The sequence below is a fragment of the Monodelphis domestica genome, chromosome 4 (assembly GCF_027887165.1).
Source record: "Monodelphis domestica isolate mMonDom1 chromosome 4, mMonDom1.pri, whole genome shotgun sequence".
NCBI lineage: Eukaryota > Metazoa > Chordata > Mammalia > Didelphimorphia > Didelphidae > Monodelphis > Monodelphis domestica.
Genome location: NC_077230.1, coordinates 397789209 through 397811872, shown reverse-complemented (window position 1 = coordinate 397811872; position 22664 = coordinate 397789209). Strand labels below are relative to the sequence as shown.

The 22664-nt window shown below is 43.5% G+C and overlaps 1 protein-coding gene across 1 annotated transcript in view; it reads left to right on the top strand.

Annotated features, from left to right (window-relative positions):
• The window catches only part of TNFRSF1B (TNF receptor superfamily member 1B), a 65765-nt gene that overhangs the window by 17498 nt on the left and 25603 nt on the right, over positions 1-22664 (top strand). Inside the window, exons 2-4 of the mRNA XM_056795759.1 lie at positions 19538-19637; positions 21244-21372; positions 21671-21820. Of these exons, the coding sequence (XP_056651737.1) occupies positions 19538-19637; positions 21244-21372; positions 21671-21820 (379 nt within the window). The remainder of the gene's footprint in view (positions 1-19537; positions 19638-21243; positions 21373-21670; positions 21821-22664) is intronic.

The window sequence follows — 22664 nt, the reverse complement described above, 5'->3', positions numbered from 1 at the left end:
TCTGGCCAGGGCTTTGCTTGGGTACCCTAAGAGGCAGAGCATAGCCCTGAGCACAGAACTACTCTGACAAATTAGAAGAGAAATCTCACTCCCTTTCTCCACTGCTTGTCTTTTTTTATTGAAAAATTTTATTTAATTAATTTAGAATATTTTTCTATGGTTACAAGATTCATATTCTTTCCCTCCCCTCCTTCCACCCCATCTCCCATAGCTGACACGCAATTCCACTGGGATTTACATGTGTCATTGATCAAGAACTATTTCTATATTATTGATATTTGCACCAGGGTGATCGTTTAGAGTCTACATCCCCAATCAGGTCCCCATTGAATCATGTGATCGAGCATTTGTTTTTCTTCTGTGTTTCTACTCCTCTTTCCTTGTTTTAAGAAGGAGTCCTCTTTAGGTCCCCCAATGCCCAGAAGCCTCAGCCTCCTGTTCCAGCCGAGTTTCCCCTATTCAAGGAAGTCATGTGAATGATGGATTGTTTTTCTCAAAGTCCCTCATCTCTGGTGAATAGAACGACTCATGTTTTTGTAAGGTTTCTCCTTCCTATTTCTTTCTCATCTCCTCTTCAGGTGGAGAGGTGGGGGCAATGAAGGCAGAACTATTTTTCCCCTTCTGAAGAGCTAGCAGACGGCCCACCTGGACCACAGTCTTTTTCCATAGCAGCTGGGATGCTGATGTCTTAAAGGGCAGTGACATCACTGTGATTTAATGGGCTGTGGGTTGTGTGTTACTTCTGAAGGAGGAAGCAAAGGACTTGTTTACCTTAATTGGACCTGGGGAAGTAGCCCACAGCCTGGGGAGACATGTCTGGTTCCTCTCTTTCTAATTCACCATATTTGTGTGTTTAGTACTTATTAAGGTGGACTCACAGACATTTGGTGAAATCAGAAAGACCTGAATTCAAGTTCTGCCTCAGACACTTAAACTACCTAACTTCTCTCAGCCTCAGTTTCCTCACCAGTAAAATCTGTATAACAGCATCTACCTCCTGGGATTGAAGTGGTATTTGTAAAGTGATTTGCAGACCTTAAAACACCATATGATTGTCAGTGCTTATTTTTCTTGTTTGCTTTTAAACACTTACCTTCTTTCTTAGTATTAATTCTCTCTCTCTCTCTCTCTCTCTCTCTCTCTCTCTCTCTCTTCTCTCTCTCTCTCTCTCTCTCTCTCTCTCTCTCTCTCTCTCTCTCTCTCTCTCTCTCTCTCTCTCTCTCTCTCTCTCTCTCTCTCCCTTATCTTCCATATTAGAATCAATACTGTGTATTGGCTCCAAGGCAGAAGAGTGGTAAGGGCTAGGCAATGGGGGTCAAGTGACTTGTCCAGGGTCACACAGCTAGGAAGTATCTGAGGCTGGATCTGAACCCATAACCTCCTGTCTCTGGGCCTGGCTCTCAATCCACTGAACCACTCAGCTTCCCCCTATTTATTCTCTTTTAAAACACAAACACCCTTACCTTCTGTCTTGGGATAAATACTGTGTGTTGGTTTTTAGGCAGAAGAATGGTAAGGATTAGACAACAAGGGTTAAGTGACTTGCCCAAGGTCATATAGCAGATTTGAACTCAGGACCTTCCATCTCTATGCCTGGCTCTCAAACCACTGAGCCACCTAGTTGCCCCAACAACAAGCAGTCTTTAGACATCTTATATGCCAGGCTCAGGTTCTAGAGATAAAAATAAAATAAAACAAAACAAAGCAGGTCCTGCCCTCAAGGAGCTTGCTTTTTAATCAAATGTAAGTCTTCATCTGGGCTCATTTTCCCCTCATCTTTGTTGAAGTCCAACCCATCCTTCAAAGCTCAGTTCAGGTGTCACCACTATATCCAAAACAACAAAAAAGTCTCATTCTGCACAGAAAGCCCCCCACTTCTCTGTCTGGAGGTGGAGAGCAGTCTCTGGATTCATGGTTCATTATTGGATTGCTCAGAGCTTTTTTCAAAAGTTTTTTGTTTTTATAACTGTCATCACGGAAAGCATTTTACTTATGTCACTGTGCACCAGTTCATACAAGACTTCCTAGGTTTCTCTGAAGCCAAGCCCTTCAAGTCATTTCTTAAGGAGATATTAAGTGATTTACCCAAGGTCATGCAAACAGCCAGTGATGGAATCAGTAATGGAGTGCAGGTCCTCACATCATCAAAACAAGAGCTTCCTCCACTCAGCACGACAGAAACGCTCAATAGCTACTCTTATTCCTCCTCTGAAGTCTCTTTCTCACGTCTTCACATAGCATGGAGGTTCCCTAGGGTCATCGAAGCTTCTTCCTCTCTGGATGGTCCCACCAAACTCAGAGGCTTTGGGGATAGAAAGTCAGTCACTGTCTAAAGACCAGCCTTTGAAAAGTTCCGAGAAACTCTTCACCATGTTGGCCATTGGGCAGTGGTTCTCAACCTTTCTAATGCCGTGACCCCGCAATACAGTTCCTCATGTTGCGGTGACCCCAAACCAAAAAATTATTTTAGTGGCCACTTCAAAACTGTAATTTTGCTACAGTTATGATTCGGAATGTAAATACCTGATATGCATTAGGTATTCTCATTGCTACAAATCAAACATAATTTAAACATAGTGATTAATCACAAAAACAATATTTAATTATATGTTGAGAAATATTAATCCAGCAGGAGGCAGCCTGAGCACTGGGGCTGGAAGTAAGTCCTGCCTGGAGAGGGGGTCTGCAGACACTGACTTCTTCCTGTCGTCTCCCTTCAGCTCGAGCTGAGGCTTCACTTTGCTGAGGTTACTTGGCTCCATTATCCGCTCCAGGAGTTATCCTCTCCAGGACTCGTTCTTAACCCCTCCGGAGCCAGTGCCTAGTGCTCTCTCTGGGTCTCTGTTTGAGTCTGGTCTCCAGGCAACAGGGTAAATCCATTGCCCCTCATAGGGGGAGGGCTGCTGATAGGTAACTAATATTAGTACAATGAGCGGGCAGCAGGGTCCCCATTCTTTCCGAGATCTTGCTGTAAAGTGGCGCGATTTCTCAGTGGCTAAAGCCATCGGAAACATATATTTTCCAATGGCTTTAGGCGATCCCTGTGTTTTGGTCATTCGACCCCTGCCAGGGCCTCGACCCACAGGTTGAGAACCGCTGCATTAAGTGGAAAAAAAAAGAAGAAGAATCTCTACCTAGATCTCACAGCAACTCTCCAAGACCATCTACATCAGGAAGGGTTGTAATCAGTGCCAGGGGGAGAATGCTCCATACCTACCAAACTACAGACTCTTCAAGGACTGAACATTTTACAATTACTTTTATTATTTCTCCAATTCCTCATGCAACAGATTTCCTCTCTGACAAAAGGCTTGGGAAACCTGAAGGGTATAATGGAAAAAGTTTCAGTGTAATATTCTGGAACCTGCTGCTGCCATTAAAGATATCTCAGGGGGGCAACTGGGTAGCTCAGTGGATTGAGAGTCAGACCCAGAGATGGGAGGTCCTGGGTTCAAATCTGGCCTCAGACATTTCCCAGCTGTGTGACCCTGGGCAAGTCACTTAACCCCCATTGCCTAGCCCTTACCACTCTTCTGCCTTAGAACCAGTACCCAGAATTGATTCTAAGACAGAAGGTAAGGGTTAAAAAAAAAAACCATATATCATATTCTGAAACTAGCTCACTTGACAAGAGTGGGCTGGTTACACCCACTCTGACTCATTTTCCTCCTCTCTAAAATAGAAATAGGCAAGTTTCTTGCAATATCTGTCATTCAAGATCATTGTGAAGAAAGCATTTTGTAGAACTGAGTACTCTAGAGAAAAAGGATTTGTAATTATTATTATAAGGCCATAGCTTTGGAGCTAGTTAGGACCTCAGAGGCCATTAAGTCCAACCCCTCATTTTACAAATGAGGAAACTGAGTCTCAGGGAAGTTAAATGGCTTGCTTGGGGTTACCCAGCTAGTCTGAGGCAGGATTCAAACTCGGATCTTTCTCACTCCAAGTACAGAGCCTCTTTCCATGATGATATGATTTCCTTTATGTCTCAAGTGCCACCTCCTCCTAGCAGCATGTTCTGATTGCTCTTGTCTTGAGTGATTTTGTTTTAGGAGCCTAACTTTAGATCTGGAAGAAATCTCAGAGGCTTTCTAATCCAATCTCTTCCTTTATGAAAGTAAGGAAGCTGAGGCCAAGGGAAGCTAAGTGACTTACCCAAGTACATATAGATAATTAGCATCAGAGGCAGGATTCAAACCCCACATTTTGTGCCTCCAAGAGCCAACCGTCCACATTACCATGATACCTTCTCCCAGGCTTTATATTTACTTTTCTGCATACCTGTTGTTTTCCTTTAATAGAAGGTAAGTGTCTTGAGGAAAGAGTTTATTGTTTTAATTTAGTTTTTGTTTTAATCCCTTAGTTTCTGGCATGAAGTTTTTAGTAATTTTTTAAAATTTCAATGCCCCCCCCCAATTACATGTAAAGGCAACTTAAAACAATTTTCTTTTCTTTTTTTTTAACCCTTTCCTTCCATTTGAGAATCAATTCAGTCCAAACACACCAGGCAGCCGGGGAGGGAGAGCACTCGCTATTATTTTTTTCTAAAACCTTTACCTTCTCTCTTGGAATCAATATTGGGTGTTGGTTCCAAGGCAGAAGAGCAAGGTCTAGATCAATAATACATGTAATACCCAGTGGAATTGCGTGCTGGCTAGGGAAGAGGGAAGGAGGGAAAGAACATGAATCATATAACCGTGGGAAAATATTCTAAATTAATTAATTAAATTAAATTTTTCCAATCCAAGGCAGAAAAGCAGTAAGGACTAGGCAATGGGGTTAAGTGACTTGCCCAGGGTCACACAGCTAAGAAGTGTCTGAGGCCAGATTTGCATCTAGGATCTCCCATCTCTAGACCTGCTTCTCCATCCACCAAGCTACGCAGCTGCCCCCTAAAACAGTTTTCCAAAATTTTGTGTTCCAAATTCTCTCCCGTCCCCTTTCCTGAGACAGCAAGCAGTTTGATCTGGGTTATACATGTGTAAAACGTATTTCCATATCAGTCACGTTGTAGAAGAAGCCACGTTTGTCAAATTGACTTGAATTGCTTTCGGGTGAGGATCTTTCCAAAGCTGAGACAGTAAGTGCAGCACTGCTGGGAGAGGTCACCAGGTTTGACATCCTAAGGGCGAGTGATGACAGCGATGACCCCGGGCTCTCGTAGAACCCTTCTCTGTCTGATAGAGATCTTCGCACTTGCTTGTCAGACCCATCTCCTTCCCAATTCTTGTTCTGGACCCGATTCATTTCTTTCCTTCCTGCGAAGTGGACTCGGATCCCCAAATGACAGAGGAACCAGCACCTTCGGGACGATCCGAGCTGTTGCCAACACCTTCCTCCCCACAGATGTGGCTGGGTGTTTGTTGGCCCTCCCATCCTATAACTGTCAGCCTGGATGCTGTCTCTGAAGATCGAGGCCAGCCTGACATCCAAGGCGATCGAGGAGGATGCCGTCTAGCCTTAGAAATTGATTTCATCTGTCTTTTTCAATCTCCAGCTCATGGACGGTCCTTCTCCACACCGGGAGAAGGTAGAACGAAAACATTTCAGAGCCAGAGGCCCCACAACAGTCAGCCCCGTGTTGAACTTCCTGGAGGTCTAGCTAAAAATATTATGAACCGGAGAGGTTATAGGTCCCAACCTTAAAGGTGCAGGCAGGTCTTGTGTGCAAATGATGTGGCTTTTCCATTGCCTAATAATGTTTTCCAGTCTCTGCAGGGTTTGATAGACAGGAGGAAATTCACAGTTCTCCAATCAGGGAGAAGATTTTCCTCCCTTCTCTCCCCCCCCTCCAATATCTGATTCTGCACATTGGGGGGTCTTGAGCCACTAAACCAAGTGGGTACCTGCTGAAACACCCACCTAGATGCTAAAATACACAGCACCATCTGGAACCATCTATCTGGGCCTCAGACACTCACTTGGTCCTACTATGTTCAATAAGGGAGGAAGCAGAAAGAATATTAGTTTGGGAGTCAGAAGACTCGAGTTTAAATCCTTCCTTTGATAAATACTACTTGTGTGACCTTAAGCAAGTCATATACTCCTTGTATAATTGTAAACTCTACACAGGATTACTTCCAAGGCAGAGGGGAAGGGTTAAAAAAAAGAATTCACGGGGGCAGCTGGGGGGCTCAGTGGATTGAAAGCCAGGCCTAGAGAATGAAGGTCCTAGTTTCAAATCTGGCCTCAGACACTTCCCAGCTGTGTGACCCTGGGCAAGTCACTTGACCCCCATTGCCTAGACCTTAGCACTCTTCTGCCGTGGAACCAATACACAGTATTGATTTCAATTTTTTTTATTTCAATTTTTTTTCAATCAATTATTGATTTCAAGATGGAAGGTAAGGGTTTAAATTAAAAAAAAAAGAATTCACAAAGTAATAGCTTATAACAATAAGCTATTAAATAAGTTTTTCATTTGGGGTTTTCTTTTCTTTTTTCTTTTAATTTTTTAAACCCTTACTTTATATCTTAGAATTTATTTTAATTTTATTTTATTCTAGTAACAAATCTACACATGAGTTTTCCAAGGTTATATGATTCATGTTCTTTTCCCTTCCCTCTTCCTTTCCCCCTCCCAGAGCTGACAAGGAATTCCATTGGGTTTTACATGTATTATCACTAAAAATTTATTTCCATGTTATTCATGTTTGTAATATGGTAATCTACCCCATTTGGGGTTTTCTTGACAAAGATACTAGAGTGGTTTTTGTTATTTCCCTCTCTAGCTCAGAAGGACCTGAGTTCAAATTTGACCTCATATTCGCACTAGATGTGTGACCCTGGACAAGTCACTCAACTATCTTTGCCTCTGTTTCCTCATCTGTAAAATAGACATTAAAATAGCACCTATTTCCCAGGGTTGGTCTGAGGATCAAATCAGATAATATTTGTATATTTTAAAAATCTCTTAGCACAATGCCTGTCACATAGTAGGTGTCATTTAAATGCTTATTCCCCCTATATCCAATAACTCGATGGACAACTTATAGAAACATTTACCCTTGAAGACAGAATGGTCTTCAGTACTGAAAGGAATAAAAATGTAATAGAATAAGAGGCAGTAGGGATGATGATTTTGGACTGAAGAGCCAAAGCATGCTAAGTCAGCTTTTTCAGAAGGCCAGCCCTGCCTCTCATCTCCTTCCTCCACTTTCCCACTAGCCTATTTATAAATAGGAGAAGTAAAGATTCAACAGGAAGGGAAGAGTCAGGTAGACCAGATGGCTCCGAGTTGGGCAATTTCCCATATTCTTGTGTTGTTGATAACAAAGAAAATATGTTGATGCTGAAACATGAGGTTATAGAATCATAGAATTAGAGCTCGAAGGGATCCTGGAGAACATCTGGTCCAACCCCCTTATTTTAAATATGGAGAAACTAACATTTGGAGATGTTAAATGACTTGTTCAAGGTCATACAGCTATTGACCGAACTGGAATAAAAATCCAATTTCTTTTGACTTCAAATTCAGTGTTCTCTCCATCGTATCATTAGTGTCAAAGGGGGTAGACAAGCTTATAGAGTGGGAAATTGAAAAGCGGGGGAGGGATTGACTCCCCAGACTTATTTTATGATCCCTTCAAAGCTAAATCCTTTGACCTTCTGATGAGCTGCCATGATAATGTGAGGTTATTCAGACAAAGAGATTTCGAGCTGAAGCTACGTCACCCTCCACTGCAAGGCAGTTGAAACTCCCAGCGATGGTTTGGAAGGAAGCTCTCTGTCATCTTCTTTGTTGTCCCTAAGAAGACAAATGCAGTGAAGAGACAAAAGGACTTCGTGACACCTAAGAACCAAGGTTAAGTGATTTGGCCAGAGTTAGACAACTGGAAAGTATCTGAGGCCATATTTGAACCCAGGACCTCATAACTCCATGCCTGGCTCTCTATCCACTGAGCTACCTAACTGCCTTGGGCCATATTGTTTCTTAAAGTTCCAGACAAATAGCAGTTGGGCAGCTAGGTGGCATTATGGATAGAGAGCCAAACCTGGTGTCAGGAAGATGAATCTTCCTGAATTCAAATCTGGTCATGGACACTTAGTTGCCATGTGACTCTTGGTAATTCACTTCACCTTGTTTGCCTCGGTTTCCTCATCTGTAAAATGAGCTGGAGAAGAAAATGGCAAACCACTCCAGTATCACTGTCAGGAAAACCTCAAAAGGAGTCACAGAGAGTCAGACACAGCTGAAATAACTGAACAGCAACAACAAAAGAGCAATTGTTATTGTTGCCGTGATAGGGATCATGGTCCAAGAAGACTGGAGGCCATCTTCCTCTAGTATGAGTGATGGTTAGATAGGACCTTCATTTTCATGGCCACCACTTGACCTTCCTGTCCCTCAGCCCTATACCCATAGCCCTTTGCTGTAGGATTCACCCTTGGCTTCCTAAGGTCTCTGCCCTGGACTCTCACTAAGTTCAATATTTGTACTTCTCCATTGAACTCTGGAACCATTCTGGAATCACACTTGTGAAGAAGCATGAATTCTTTGAAAGAGTAATTATTATACTGTGTGTGAGCTTACAGAAAAGTTTATACATTAATAGCTTAGAATTGCACTAGGACTTTGGGGACAATCTATATAATATATACATGTACCATCTCACACTCATATGAAGCTAGAGACGGAAGTGGCTTTAGAAGAAGAATGTCAGAACTAGGAGGAATCTTAGAACAGAGAATGTCAGAGCTGGGAGGAACCTTAGGACAGAGAATGTCAGAGCTAGGAGGAACCTTAGAACAGAGGATGTCAGAGCTGGGAGAGAGCTTAGAACAGAGACTGTCAGAGCTAGGGAGAGACCTTAGAACAGAGAATATCAGAACTGGAAGAGACCTTAGAACAAAGAATGTCAGAGCTGGGAGGAACCTTAGAACAGAGAATGTCAGAGCTGGGAGAGAACTTAGAACAGAGAATGTCAGAGCTGGGAGGAATCTTAGGACAAAGAATGTCAGAGCTAGGAGGAACCTTAGAACAGAGAATGTCAGAGCTGGGAAAGAGCTTAGAACAGAGACTGTCAGAGCTGGGAGAGACCTTAGAACAAAGAATGTCAGATCTGGGAGGGTCCTTAGAACACAGAATGTCAGAGCTTGGAGAGACCTTAGAACAAATAATGTCAGAGCTAGGAAAGACCTTAGAACAGAGGATGTCAGAGCTTGGAGAGACCTTAGAACAGAGAAGGTCAGAGCTGGGAGGAAGCTTAGGACAGAGAATGTCAGAGCTAGGAGGAACCTTAGAACAGAGGGTGTCAGAGCTGGGAAGAACCTTAGAACAGAGAATGTCAGAGCTGAGAGAGAACTTAGAACCCAGAATGTCAGAGCTGGAGGAATGTTAAAACATAAAACATCATAGCTAAGAGAGTCCTTAGAACACAGAATGTCAGAACTTGGGGGGCCCTTAGAACATAGAATGTCAGAGCTGATAGTGACTTTAGAGCACAAAATGGCAGAGCTTAGAAGGGCCATACAACACAGAATGTCAAAACTGGAAGGGGCCTTAGAAAACAGAACATCAAAGTTGGGAGAGACCTTAGAACTGTTCCCTTCAATTCAACAAATACCTATTAAGATCCAGCTTTTGAACAGTGTCGGACATAGAAAGGCAAGAACCAAAGAGTCTTTACTCACAAGGAATTTCCATCCTACTTGGTGGTCAGAACAAGGATATAAATAAATCTAACACAAGCTAAACTAGGGAAGTCATATTAATAATCCAAAAGGACCTTTTAACATTTGGCCCAACCCCTTGGAATTATAGATGAGGAGACTGAAGCCTCAGAAGATGGTTAGCCTGCCCCAGTTGGAGATGGCAAGTACTTTCTTTCAAATTTATTTATTTATTTATTTAATTTAGAATATTTTTCCATGGTTACATGATTCATGTTCTTTCCCTCCCCTCCTCCGTCCCCTCCCATAGCTGATGCACAATTCCACCGGGTTTTATGTGTGTCATTGATCAAGACCTATTTCCATATCATTGATATTTGCACTAGGGGGATCATTTAGAGTCTACATCCCCAATCATATCCCCAACAACCTATGTGATCAAGCAGTTGTTTTTCTTCTGTGTTTCTACGTCCACAGTTCTTTCTCTGGATGTGGACAGCATCTTTCTCATGAGTCCCTCAGAAATGTCCAGGATCATTGCATTGCTGCTAGTAGAGAAGTCCATTACATTTGATTGTGCCACAGTGTATTGGTCTCTGTGTACAATGTTCTCCTGATTCTGCTCCTTTCACTATGCATCACTTCTTGGAAGTCGTTCCAGTTCACATGGAATCCCTCCAGTTCATTATTCCTTTGAGCACAATAGTATTCTGGAGATAGTAAATACTTTTTGATCGTGTTTTTTGCCACTGAGCTAGAGACACTGGAGGTGGGTATGATGGGAAAATTTCCAATGTTCATCTCTTTTCCTTTGCCCCTGTTCATGTCCTACTTCTCTTGAAGTCTTTGACGTTTGGGTTACTCTTTGACCTAACTTATTCCACGCTGCCACCCCCCAACCTCATTCTCTAAAGCTTCAAGATGGGATTGGTGTTTAACACTCATAGCAATAAGGTCTAGACAGGCAGACTGGTGAATAATGCCATCAGTGGTTTTTGTCTGTAGAGACTAAATGTCAGTATACTTTATTTGTCCCTTAAGAAATAGGGCATATCTTAGAATCGTAGACTATAGAATGTCAGTTAGGAAGGATTTTATGTCAGAACTTAAAAGGGCTCTTACTGTGTCTTTTGTCATTTCAGTGGGATCATGTACAAAATAAAATCAAGTCCAATCCCATTTCCCTGAAAGGGCAACATAGCATAGTGGATAAGGTACTAGTTTTGGGTTCAAAACCTGCACCAAATCCAGGTTTGTGATAAAAAAAACACCCTTATCTTCTATCTTAGAATCAATACCAAGTATAGATTCCAAGGCTGTAGAGTAGTAAGGGTTAGCCAGTTGGGGTTAAGTAACTTGCCCAGGGTCATATAACTAGGAAGGAGGTGTTTGAGACCAGATTTGAACCCAGGACCTCCCATCTCTAGGACTAGCTCTCAATCCACTGAGCCACCCAACTTGATTCATTTCTGAAGAATTTTTGAGGCATCCTTCATCAGAGTCCAACAGTGCCCTGGTTCAGAGAGCCAGAAGGCTTTTTCTATGAGAAGGAAATATTGAGTTCCTGAAACACCATATACTTCCTTCCTCAGAAGAGGAGAACTCAATGCACAAATGGGGAAATGGAGGCTGGGAGAAGGGGATCCAGGCCAAGTCTATGGCTGCCTTGGTGGTATAAATGGAGGGCAATCAAGGGCAAAAGGACTCCTGATCCAAAGCACCAATGGCCTGCTAAGGAGCCAATCTTCCCTCTACTTACTCCTTGGGCTAAAAGCAATTCTCTTGGGGGCATTTGGTAGCTCAGTGGAGATGTGGGCACGGCAAATTAGGATCACATCCAAAGAACTGGTGGCTCAGACTGACTCCACTGAGAATTTATTATAGGAGAATAGAGCAAGAGAGTGGCTATAGATAGTTGGCTAGCTGTGTAGTGAGATAAAAGTAGCTAGTAAAAGGAGAAAGCAAGGAAGGAAGGGAGGGAGCTGAGGTGTGTAGGCATTTTCAGGAATGCTTTTTATCTTGACTAGTTACTTTTAAAAGGGCTGTTTATTTGGGTGGTTGTTGCCCTTTTTGTTCCCAAGGAACCAATGTCACTTTCCCATGATCCACTCTGTCTGGTTGGCAGAATGATTCATTCTGCTTGCCCATTGGGAGGGAGGGGGGCCAAACACAGTGTAAATGGGATGCTAGTGATATTGTAAACACCCCAGGGCAACTTTCAGTCATATTTTTGCTCTTTCTCAGCAAGCTCTAAGGAAGGCAGTGATTATGGAAATTGAGCATTGTTTGGACCTAGTCCGGTGTGCCTAGGAATCTGAACCCTCCTAACCAAGGACTTGGGTTTTGTCTAAAGATTGATGTGAGGAGTTTCCTCAGAATTGTAAATCTAAGCAACCCATATATCTTATCTGAAAAGTGGTCCCATCCCGAACAACTAGTTATTGTTTTCATGTTCTTTTGAATGTTTGCAGCTACTTGGCAGGGTTTAGTGAGACACTTCAGCCCATATCTGACTGAGAGCCAGGCCTAGAGACAGGAGGTCCTGGGTTCTGATCTGGTCTCAGACACTTCCTAGCTGTGTGACCCTGGGCAAGTCACTTGACCCCCATTGTCTAGCCCTTACCACTCTTCTGCCTTGGAACCAAAACTCAGTATTGATTCTAAGATGGAAGGTGAGGGTTTTTGTCTTTGTTTGTTGTTGTTGTTTTTAAGCGGGGAGGAATTATCTCCTGGGTAAAATACTTTAAAAGATGTTTCCTGAAAAGGATTCTTCACTAAGTCGTCAAAAGAGGTAAAATTTTGGGGGTAGGAAAATAGAGAGAAGAGACTTTAGGGTATAGAACCTAGGAAGAGCCAGGTGAAATTGAAGAAGGGAGCTTAGATACTATTGAGGAGAGGAGTCTGGGTAGAGGATGAGCAGTCAATATAAGGGTATCAGATACTTCTGAACTTCTGTTTTAAAGATAAATCTGGAATCATAGGTCCTGCTATCCTGTGTTCTAAGGGCCCTTCCACTTCTAATATTCTGTGTTCTAAGCTCTCTCCCAGCTCTGATATTCTCTGTTCTAAGGTCCCTCCCAGCTCCAGCATTCTCTGTTCTAAGATCCCTCCCAGCTCTGACATTCTGTGTTCTAAGGTCTCTCCCAGCTCTGACACTTTCTGTTCTAAGGTCTCTCCCAGCTCTGACATTCTCTGTTCTAAGCTCTCTCCCAGCTCTGACATTCTCTGTTCTAAGGTCTCTCCCAGCTCTGACATTCTCTGTTCTAAGGTCTCTCCCAGATCTGACATTCCCTGTTCTAAGGTCTCTCCCAGCTCTGACATTCCCTGTTCTAAGGTCTCTCCCAGCTCTGACATTCTCTGTTCTAAGGTCTCTCCCAGCTCTGACACTTTCTGTTCTAAGGTCTCTCCCAGCTCTGACATTCTCTGTTCTAAGCTCTCTCCCAGCTCTGACATTCTCTGTTCTAAGCTCTCTCCCAGCTCTGACACTTTCTGTTCTAAGGTCTCTCCCAGCTCTGACATTCTCTGTTCTAAGGTCTCTCCCAGCTCTGACATTCCCTGTTCTAAGGTCTCTCCCAGCTCTGACATTCCCTGTTCTAAGGTCTCTCCCAGCTCTGACACTTTCTGTTCTAAGGTCTCTCCCAGCTCTGACATTCTCTGTTCTAAGGTCTCTCCCAGCTCTGACATTCCCTGTTCTAAGGTCTCTCCCAGCTCTGACATTCTCTGTTCTAAGGTCCCTCCCAGCTCTGACACTTTCTGTTCTAAGGTCTCTCCCAGCTCTGACATTCTCTGTTCTAAGGTCTCTCCCAGCTCTGACATTCTCTGTTCTAAGGTCTCTCCCAGCTCTGACACTTTCTGTTCTAAGGTCTCTCCCAGCTCTGACATTCCCTGTTCTAAGGTCTCTCCCAGCTCTGACATTCCCTGTTCTAAGGTCTCTCCCAGCTCTGACATTCCCTGTTCTAAGGTCTCTCCCAGCTCTGACATTCTCTGTTCTAAGGTCCCTCCCAGCTCTGACACTTTCTGTTCTAAGGTCTCTCCCAGCTCTGACATTCCCTGTTCTAAGGTCTCTCCCAGCTCTGACATTCTCTGTTCTAAGGTCTCTCCCAGCTCTGACATTCTCTGTTCTAAGCTCTCTCCCAGCTCTGACACTCTCTGTTCTAAGGTCTCTCCCAGCTCTGACACTTTCTGTTCTAAGGCCTCTCCCAGCTCTGATATTCTCTGTTCTAAGCTCTCTCCCAGCTCTGACACTTTCTGTTCTAAGGTCTCTCCCAGCTCTGACATTCTCTGTTCTAAGGTCTCTCCCAGCTCTGACATTCTCTGTTCTAAGCTCTCTCCCAGCTCTGACACTTTCTGTTCTAAGGTCTCTCCCAGCTCTGACATTCTCTGTTCTAAGGTCTCTCCCAGCTCTGACATTCCCTGTTCTAAGGTCTCTCCCAGCTCTGACATTCCCTGTTCTAAGGTCTCTCCCAGCTTTGACATTCTCTGTTCTAAGGTCCCTCCCAGCTCTGACACTTTCTGTTCTAAGGTCTCTCCCAGCTCTGACACTTTCTGTTCTAAGGTCTCTCCAGCTCTGACATTCTCTGTTCTAAGGTCTCTCCCAGCTCTGACACTTTCTGTTCTAAGCTCTCTCCCAGCTCTGACACTTTCTGTTCTAAGGTCTCTCCCAGCTCTGACATTCTCTGTTCTAAGGTCTCTCCCAGCTCTGACATTCCCTGTTCTAAGGTCTCTCCCAGCTCTGACATTCTCTGTTCTAAGGCCTCTCCCAGCCCTGACATTCTCTGTTCTAAGGTCTCTCCCAGCTCTGACATTCTCTGTTCTAAGGTCTCTCCCAGCTCTGACATTCCCTGTTCTAATTTCTCTCCCAGCTCTGACATTCTCTGTTCTAATTTCTCTCCCAGCTCTGACATTCTCTGTTCTAAGGTCCTTCCCAGCTCTGACAGTCTCTGTTCCCTCAGACCCCCTGCCACCCCTTCCTGACAGGAGAGCTGTCAGTCAGGACTACTCCTTTGTGTCCAACATCCCCAGAACCAGGGCTTTCTATTCCGCCTGATTAACTTCTGATTCCTTTGCAAAGACTTTTCTCTTTTGATTTCATAAATAAGGCCAGCAAAGTTTATTGCTGAGGGAAGCAGAGAACTCCATTCCTCCCAGATTGTTGTTGGCAAGGGGCCAGGGAGAGCCACTCTAAGGCTGGATGGGGAAGTGGTTTACTTTCTGAGTCAAGAGCGAGATGAGAGGAGGGTGTGGGGCAATGAGCTGGCCTTGTTTTGCTCAGGCTTCCTGCCCCCACTCACTCTTGTGACTCAAGGGAGCAAGGATCCAGGTTTGCTCAACCTGGCCTCTGGTGTAGTCAGTCAAAGGAACATGACTTTCTCCAGCCAGTAAGCCCACTGGCCCTTTTCCATCAGGACCTTTGAACTCTGACAAGAATCCTCAGCTCAGCCTTTATAGAAGTGTCACTTTGGGATGCTTTAGGGTGACTGAGGGCCTAGAGGATGGGGCGTATCTGGGAAAGGCTGGCTGTCGCAAGTCCAGTTCCTGACATCAGAGGTTCAAGGAAATAAATAATAAGAGGATAGTAATGCACTAAATCAATAAGCGAGTTTCTGTGCACTGGTATAACCTATGTCAGACTGTTTATAGCCTCTGGGTAGGGAAAGGGGAGGAAGGAGGGAGAGAATCTGAATCACAAAACATCAGAAAATGATTATCAAAAATTGTTTCAGGGGGCAGCTGGGTGGCACAGTGGATTGAGAGTCAGGCCTAGAGATGGGAGGTCCTGGGTTCAAATCAGGCCTCAGACACTTCCCAACTGTGTGACCCTGGGCAAGTCACTTGACCCCCATTGCCTAGCCCTTACCACTCTTCTGCCTTGGAGCCAATACACAGTATTGATTGCAAGACGGAAGGTAAGGGTTTAAAAAAATTGTTTCAATGTGTAATTAAAACATTTTTAAAGTTAAAATTAATAAATAAATCTTAGAGAGAGACAGCCAGCCAGAAGGACAGACAGACACACAGCTACTGTGAATACATCCTAGCCAGAACAAGGCCAGATGACATCTTTAATTGCCTAATCTGGAGGGAGAGCAAATATTCAATTTCTCCTCCTTCCAACCTGGTGCTTCTTGGAAATGGGCAGAGCCAGTGGTGCTGTCTTTAGAGGAGATGGTCCTGTTTGTTAAGGATGGGGGTCAAGGGGACATGGTCCCTGCCCTGGGGGAGCTCCCAGGCTCATTGAGAGTAGGGCAGAGTCCCTGCACCCAAAGTACCCCAAGTGTGATGAGAGAGACACAGCCACTGTCTTCAAGGAACCCCCTCTGATGGGGAAGACAGTCCTGGTTCTCAGGAAGCTCTCAGTGGTATGGGGAAGACAGTACTCAGTCTGAAGGGGAAGAAGGGTTTCTGTACCCAGGGAGCCCCAGGCTGATAGGGGAGATATACTCTGTCACAGGAAACCCCTAGTCTGATATGAGATCAGAATACCTACACCTGGGGAGCCCCACAGTCCTTGCCCTTCAGGAGCCCTCAGTCAAATCAATCAAGTTGGGGAGACATAGGTAACCCTTGCCTAATGGGGAGTCACATTTTCTATCCTCATGGAGCTTCCATTCTGATGTGGGAGACAGAGTTCTTGTCCTTAGGGAGCCCCAAGTCTAACTGGGCAGCTGGTTGGTGCAGTGGATAGAGCCCTGGTTCTGAAATCAGGAAGACCTGAGTTCAAATCCAGCCTTAGACACAAGCTAAGCTTTCCACCCTGAACAAATCACTTAGCTTCTGCTTGCCTCAATTTCCTCAACTGTAAAAGAGGAGTAATAATAGGAACTATCTCCCAGGGTTATTGTGAGGATCAAATGAGATAATATTCACAAAGCATTTAGCACAGTGAAGAAATGATTGTTTCTAAACCCCTTCTTCCTAATTGGAGAACCACAGTTCCTACTCCCGTTCCAATGGAGGATAAGGAGGATGCCACTAACACTGAGTCCTTTTGTTATCTGATATATTGCTAACCTGTTATCCTTTTGTTATATGTTTTTCTTCTCTCATATCAAAGTGGCCCAGAGCAATGAGCCCTGCATTTGGAGTCAGAGGACCTGGGTTTGAATTCCAACTTTCCTAATGTTGAGTAATTCCTTTCTCCCTTTAAAAATCTTCATTTTCCTCTCAAGTTAAATAAGATACTTGAGCTAGCTGATCTCCAAGGTCAATTCCCTGGCAGATAGCCCCGTGGCATTCAATTCAATTTAAGCCAATAGGTATTTTAAGTGCCTACTCTGTGCAAGGTATTGTGCTAGGTGTTGGAGGTGTAACATCTTAGAGCTGGAAGACCCCTCCTGAAGTCATCTACTCCAACCTGCACCTGAATAGGCATCCTCTTTGCATCAGATCCAACAAGTGATCACCCAACCCTGGATTAATTATGGGGGCAGAATCCAATCCCCCCATACAGCTCATTCAACTTTGGCAGTTATTAGTAAAGTTTTTCTTACGTCAGGCCTAATATTTCCTTCCTCCCTCCCTCCCTCCCCTACTCTCCTTCCTTCTTTCTCTTCCTCCTTTTCCTTCCTACCTTCTCTTCCTTCTTTTTTCTTCTTCCTTTCTGCCTTCTCTTTCTTCCTTCCTTCTCTTCCTTCCTTCCTTCCCTTTTCCTTCTTACCTTCTCTTCCTTCCTACCTTCTCTTCCTTCTTTTCCTTCCTACCTTCTCTTCCTTCTTTTTTCTTCTTCCTTTCTACCTTCTCTTTCTTCCTTCCTTTCCTTCCTTCCTTCATTCCTTTTTCCTTCCTATCTTCCTTACTTCTCTTCCTTCCTTCCTTCCTTCCTTCTCTTCCTTCTTTCCTTCTTTTCCTTCCTACCTTTTCTTCCTTCTTTTTTCTTCTTCTTTTCTGCCTTCTCTTCCTTCCTTCCTTCCTTCTTCCTTCCTATCTTCCTTCCTTCTCTTCCTTCTTTTTTCTTCTTCCTTCTTTCCATCTTCTCTTCCTTCCTTTCCTTCCTACCTTCTCTTCCTTCTTTTTCTTCTTCCTTTCTACCTTCTCTTTCTTCCTTCCTTTCCTTCCTTCCTTTTTCCTTCCTATCTTCCTTCTTTCTCTTCCTTCTTTTCCTTCCTTCCTTCTCTTCCTTCTTTTTTCTTCTTCCTTCCTTCCTTCCTTCCTTCTTTTCTTCCTTCTTTCCTTCCTTCCCTCCTTTCCCCCTTCCTTTCTTTTTAAAACTGTTACCTTCCAATGACCTCTCTTTATTCTTCTGTCTTCAGTATTTGGAACAAGATAAGCAATTAAGAAATGTCTGCTGAATTAGATTAAATCATTATCCCATCCACTTCAAGTTGCTGTATCTTTTCTATGATCTTTCTCTTATCACAAACATAGCTGATAAAGAAAAAAAAACTGTTACCTTCCAGCTTAGCATCTTAAAATGCATACTTAGTATCATAGTTCCAAGACAGAAAAGTGGTAAGGGCCAGGCAACTGGAGTTAAACGAATTGTCCCATGATCACACAGCTAGAACTTATCTAATGTCAAATTTGAACTCAGGACCTCTTGTCTCCAGGCCTGGCTCTCTATCCACTGAGCCACCTGGCTGCCCCCTACTATTTATATTTTCATAAAAATGCATATCTGCTGTTATCTTTATATAATAAGTATTCTACACATATATTATCAATGTTATATTCACAGAAGCCTGTATATTTGGGAGTTGGCAGCATTAGATTCCACCTTTTGGGGAATGTGGTTCTAAACTGGGTCCTTAGAGACCGTTAATGACAATGTGTACCTCTTTAGGATCTGGGCTTTGTGGTTAGGAGGATTTAAATTATTTTTAGGAACCCAGTGCTCTTGATATTGGCCAAGTCTAGAGGGTTTTGTTGGTTTATCTTTCTTTAAGGTTCACGTGGTACAGGGTACTTGGAGGGTGCCCATAAATAACTATATAATCTTTCTTATTTATTTATTTTTGGTCATTCGGAACCTGGCAAAGACCAACAAGCATGAACATTTCCATATAAAAAGAGCAGAAAGAGGATTGTCTGTGAAATTGGATGTATCCGTTCTGTATAGTTTGGCTTTTTTTAATTAATATAATAAATCCAACCTGTTAGTTTCAGTGCTGTCCTGCTTGTTTAATTCTCCCTTTGAATTTCCTTCTTATCTCATTGGTACATTTTTAAAATGCTCGTCGCCCTCTTTTCTATATATTTTTTTGTCCTCACTATCACTGGCCCTTTTCTCCCCTTAATATCTCCCAAATTAAAAAAACAAAACAAAACCAAAAACCTCTTGCAACAAATATGGAGTTAATCGAAATCAGCTCACTCACTGAGCATGTCCAAAGACTGTACCCTGAGTCCATCATCTATCTGTCAAGCTAATTGTGATCAGCACATTGATCTGAAGTCTTTCGAAGGTGTCTGTCTTCATGGCTTTCTGCTCATTTTCTTTTCCTTAATGGCTTTCTCATGTTGGCAAATGGTCTTCTTCTGTCAGAAGGGGGCCTGCCTGCTGTGGAGTTGGAACAGAGCTCCTCCTCTCTATTTTGGAAAATGTCTGGGGCCCATTTTTATCTCCACACCAACTCTGTGCTTGGGAGCTTTGGAACCTCTGAGGCTAGGATTGATTGATTCTACAATTGTCCTGTGACTTTGGGGAAGTTGCCTCATTTCCCTGAGCCTTAAGTTCTCCTGCCAAATGCCACATAGGGCCTGAAAGTGTTCTAGATCAGATAAACTTTCTTAAAGTCACACAGGGGAAGGACTTAAACTCTGGTCTTCCTGATTCTTGGGCAGCCTCTACATCTTCTATGCCACCTTGTCAAACACAAACCATACTGTCCCTGGGGAAAAAAGAGTAAGTAAAAGAGGTGTGTTTAAAGGCCTGGGATTCTGGCCAGAGTATAATGGGTGCTAAAGCATTCTTTTTCTCTTTCTTTAGGTATCTCTGCCCTATACCCCACAATCAGATACATGCTGGAATACAGAGACAGAATATTATAATGAAAAGATCCAGAGATGCTGTAACAAGTGTCCCCCAGGTAACTGAACCACCCTTCCCCCCAACTCTGCCCAAGCTAAGGATCTCACTTTTCTAACTGCTCCCCAAACTGGAGTTGCTTCTTTTTTTAGACAAGATTTTATTTTCCCCCACTTGCATTTAAAAATAAATTTTTAAACATTCATTTTTTTAATTGTCTCAAATTCCCTCCCTCCATCGTATCCTCCCTCCTCAGTTGCTTCCTCAAAGAACAGATTGCAAGCTGCCTCCATGAAGTACCTATTTGGCCACAACTGTTTGTAGCCCCAGAATTTTAATCGTCACAACGGAAGAACGTAGTTGGAAAAGTATTGGGTTCTTGCATCCATTTTTACAAATTGGGAAGCTGAGGTCACAGACCAGAAGGGACCTTAGAGGTTATCTTGTCCAGCTTACTCATTTTATATACACTAGGACTGGGACCAATGGATTAAGGGATTAGGAGTTTGGAGGGTTTTGTCTGGGTCCTATGATTTCATTGGTTTAAGGAGCTCCATCTAGGAGCTTTTTCCTATCCATGCAGATAGGACCTGCTTTACAATCCAAAGCCTAGGGCTCTTTGAGAGGAAGAGACTTGCTCAGGGTCACATAGCCCAGTCTGTTGTAGAGTATACTTGACTCTCAGGTGATTTCACTGTTCACTAACCCATAAGCTCTCTTCCTCCTTTATTTTATAATAGATTCATAAATATTCCTGGAAAAACCATAGGTAAGATTTTTGTTGTTCAGCAGTTTAAGAGTCAAGTCTGACTCTTTGTGATCCCATTTGGAGTTTTCTTGGTAAAGATACTAGAATGGCTTGCCATTTCCTTCTCCAACTCATTTTACAGACAGGAAACTAAGACAAACAAGGGTAGGTGACTTGTTCAAAGTCACACAGCTAGGGAGTATGTGAGACCAGATTTGAGCTCAACAAGATGAGTCTTCCTGTCTCCAAGTCTGATGCTCTATCCACTCACAGAATCATCTAGCTGCTCTTGGTCAGGCACTGGTACCATCATTTTTCCATTAAACTGAGAACCAAAGAGCTTAGAGAAATCACCTAAGGTCACCCAGTGAGTTGGATCTAGAACTCAGGACTCTTTATCCATGTTCTACAGATATGAGAGGATATTGTCAAAAGCCAAGCTGAGATATTTTAACCAGGCTTTTTCTTCTTTAAAATGTTGTTTTATATATATTAATAATATATTATATATTATGTATTAAAATATATACACATATATTTTTAAACCCTTACCTTCCATCTTGGAATCAATATTGTGTATTGATTTCAAGGCAGAAGAGAGGTAAGGGTAAAGGGGGTTAATTGACTTGCCCAGAGTCACACAACTAAGAAATGTCTGAGGTCAAATTTTTTTCTTAATTAAAAAAAATTTTAATTAAAAAAAACCCCTTACTTTCCATCTTGTAATCAATACTGTGTATTGGTTCCAAGGCAGAAGAGTGGTCAGGGCTAAGCAATGGGGGTGAAGTGACTTGCCCAGGGTCACACAGCTGGGAAGTGTCTGAGGCCAGATTTGAATTGGCTTTCAAGCCAATGAACTACCTAGCTATCTCTGATTTTGTATTTTCAATAAGTGACGTATTAGCTGTTCTCTCTCCAGGTCAGCGGGTGCTACATCCTTGTACTGAGAACTCAAATACTGTCTGCATAGACTGTGAAGATGGCACGCACACCGAGGTTTGGAACTGGGTTAGCGATTGCCACAGCTGTCGTCGTCCCTGTGGACAAGGTAAGTAAGGCAAGATGGAATTGGCCCCTAGGTGGAAGAGGGTTGGGCCCTGGGATCATCCCCATCTCTCCTCTCCTTGAGCTGTTTCTTGTGGCTGGGCTCCTCTTGATTCGTGTCTTTAGGTAAACAGCATCACTTGGCAGCATCTAAAATTTGAAGGGGTCCTGGCCTTTTTTGTGGGCCCCCTTATATTTCCACAAGTGACCTATGGGTGACAGGAGGCCAGGGGGCTGCTTGAAGCTGGACTGGGGGCTGCTGATGGGGAGGTCAGGAATGATTTCATCCTTTTCATCACTAGGTTTGGAGGAGATTCAGAAGTGCACTACAAAAGAGAACCGTATATGTGCCTGCAAGCCTGGATTCTTCTGCATCATCAGGAGTCAGAGGAGCTGCCTCCAAAGTTTCAAGTTTAGATCATGTGAGCAGGGCTATGGAGTGTCCAAGCCAGGTATGAGTAAGTGGTAGCTGGGCTTCAGAAGCTTCCCTCCGGGATTAGCCTAGGGTTCACCTAGGGCAGGGTCTGGCACAAATCCCAATCAATGGGACCCTGGCAATTAGTCCCACCCCTCCAGTTTACAGATATGGAAACTGAGGCCTAGGTAGGGTAAGGGACCCACACAAGGTGACAGAAGTAGTCAGAATCAGATCTAGGACTAGAATTATAGCCTTCTCATGTGGTGGATGGAATGCTGTCCTGGAGCTGCCCCTCGTATGTGGCAGGCTTTCCCTCCTGGCTCTGACTACTACCTCCCTGGCTTCCTTCAAGTTGCAGCGGAATCCCACCTTCTACTGGAAGCCTGTCCCAGCCTCGGTTAAGTCCAGTGCCTTCCCTCCATTCATAATTTCTTCTTGATCCTGCAAAGAGGTGGCCTTGAATATCCTATCTCACTCATTCGATTGTAAACTTCTTGAGAACACGGGCCATCTTTTGCTTCTTTTTATCTCTTCAGCGATCAGCACAGTGTTGGCACATAGTAGGTGCTTAATGAATGTTTATTGATTGATTGGAATACAAAATACCTAAGTTCAAATCCAGCTTTAGACATTTAGCTTTGGGACCCTGAGCAAGTCACTTACTTTCTGCCTGCCTCAGTTTCCTCATCTATAAAATAGGGATTGTAATAGCACTTACCACCCAGGATTGTTTTAATGATCAAATGAGATAATATTTGTAAAATTCTTAGCATAGTGCTTGGCATGTAGTGGGCACTTAATAAATGTTGATTTACTCCTTTCCTCTGTCCCTCTCTCCTTCCCTTCCCTTCCCCTCCCTCTCTTCCTTTCTCCTTCCT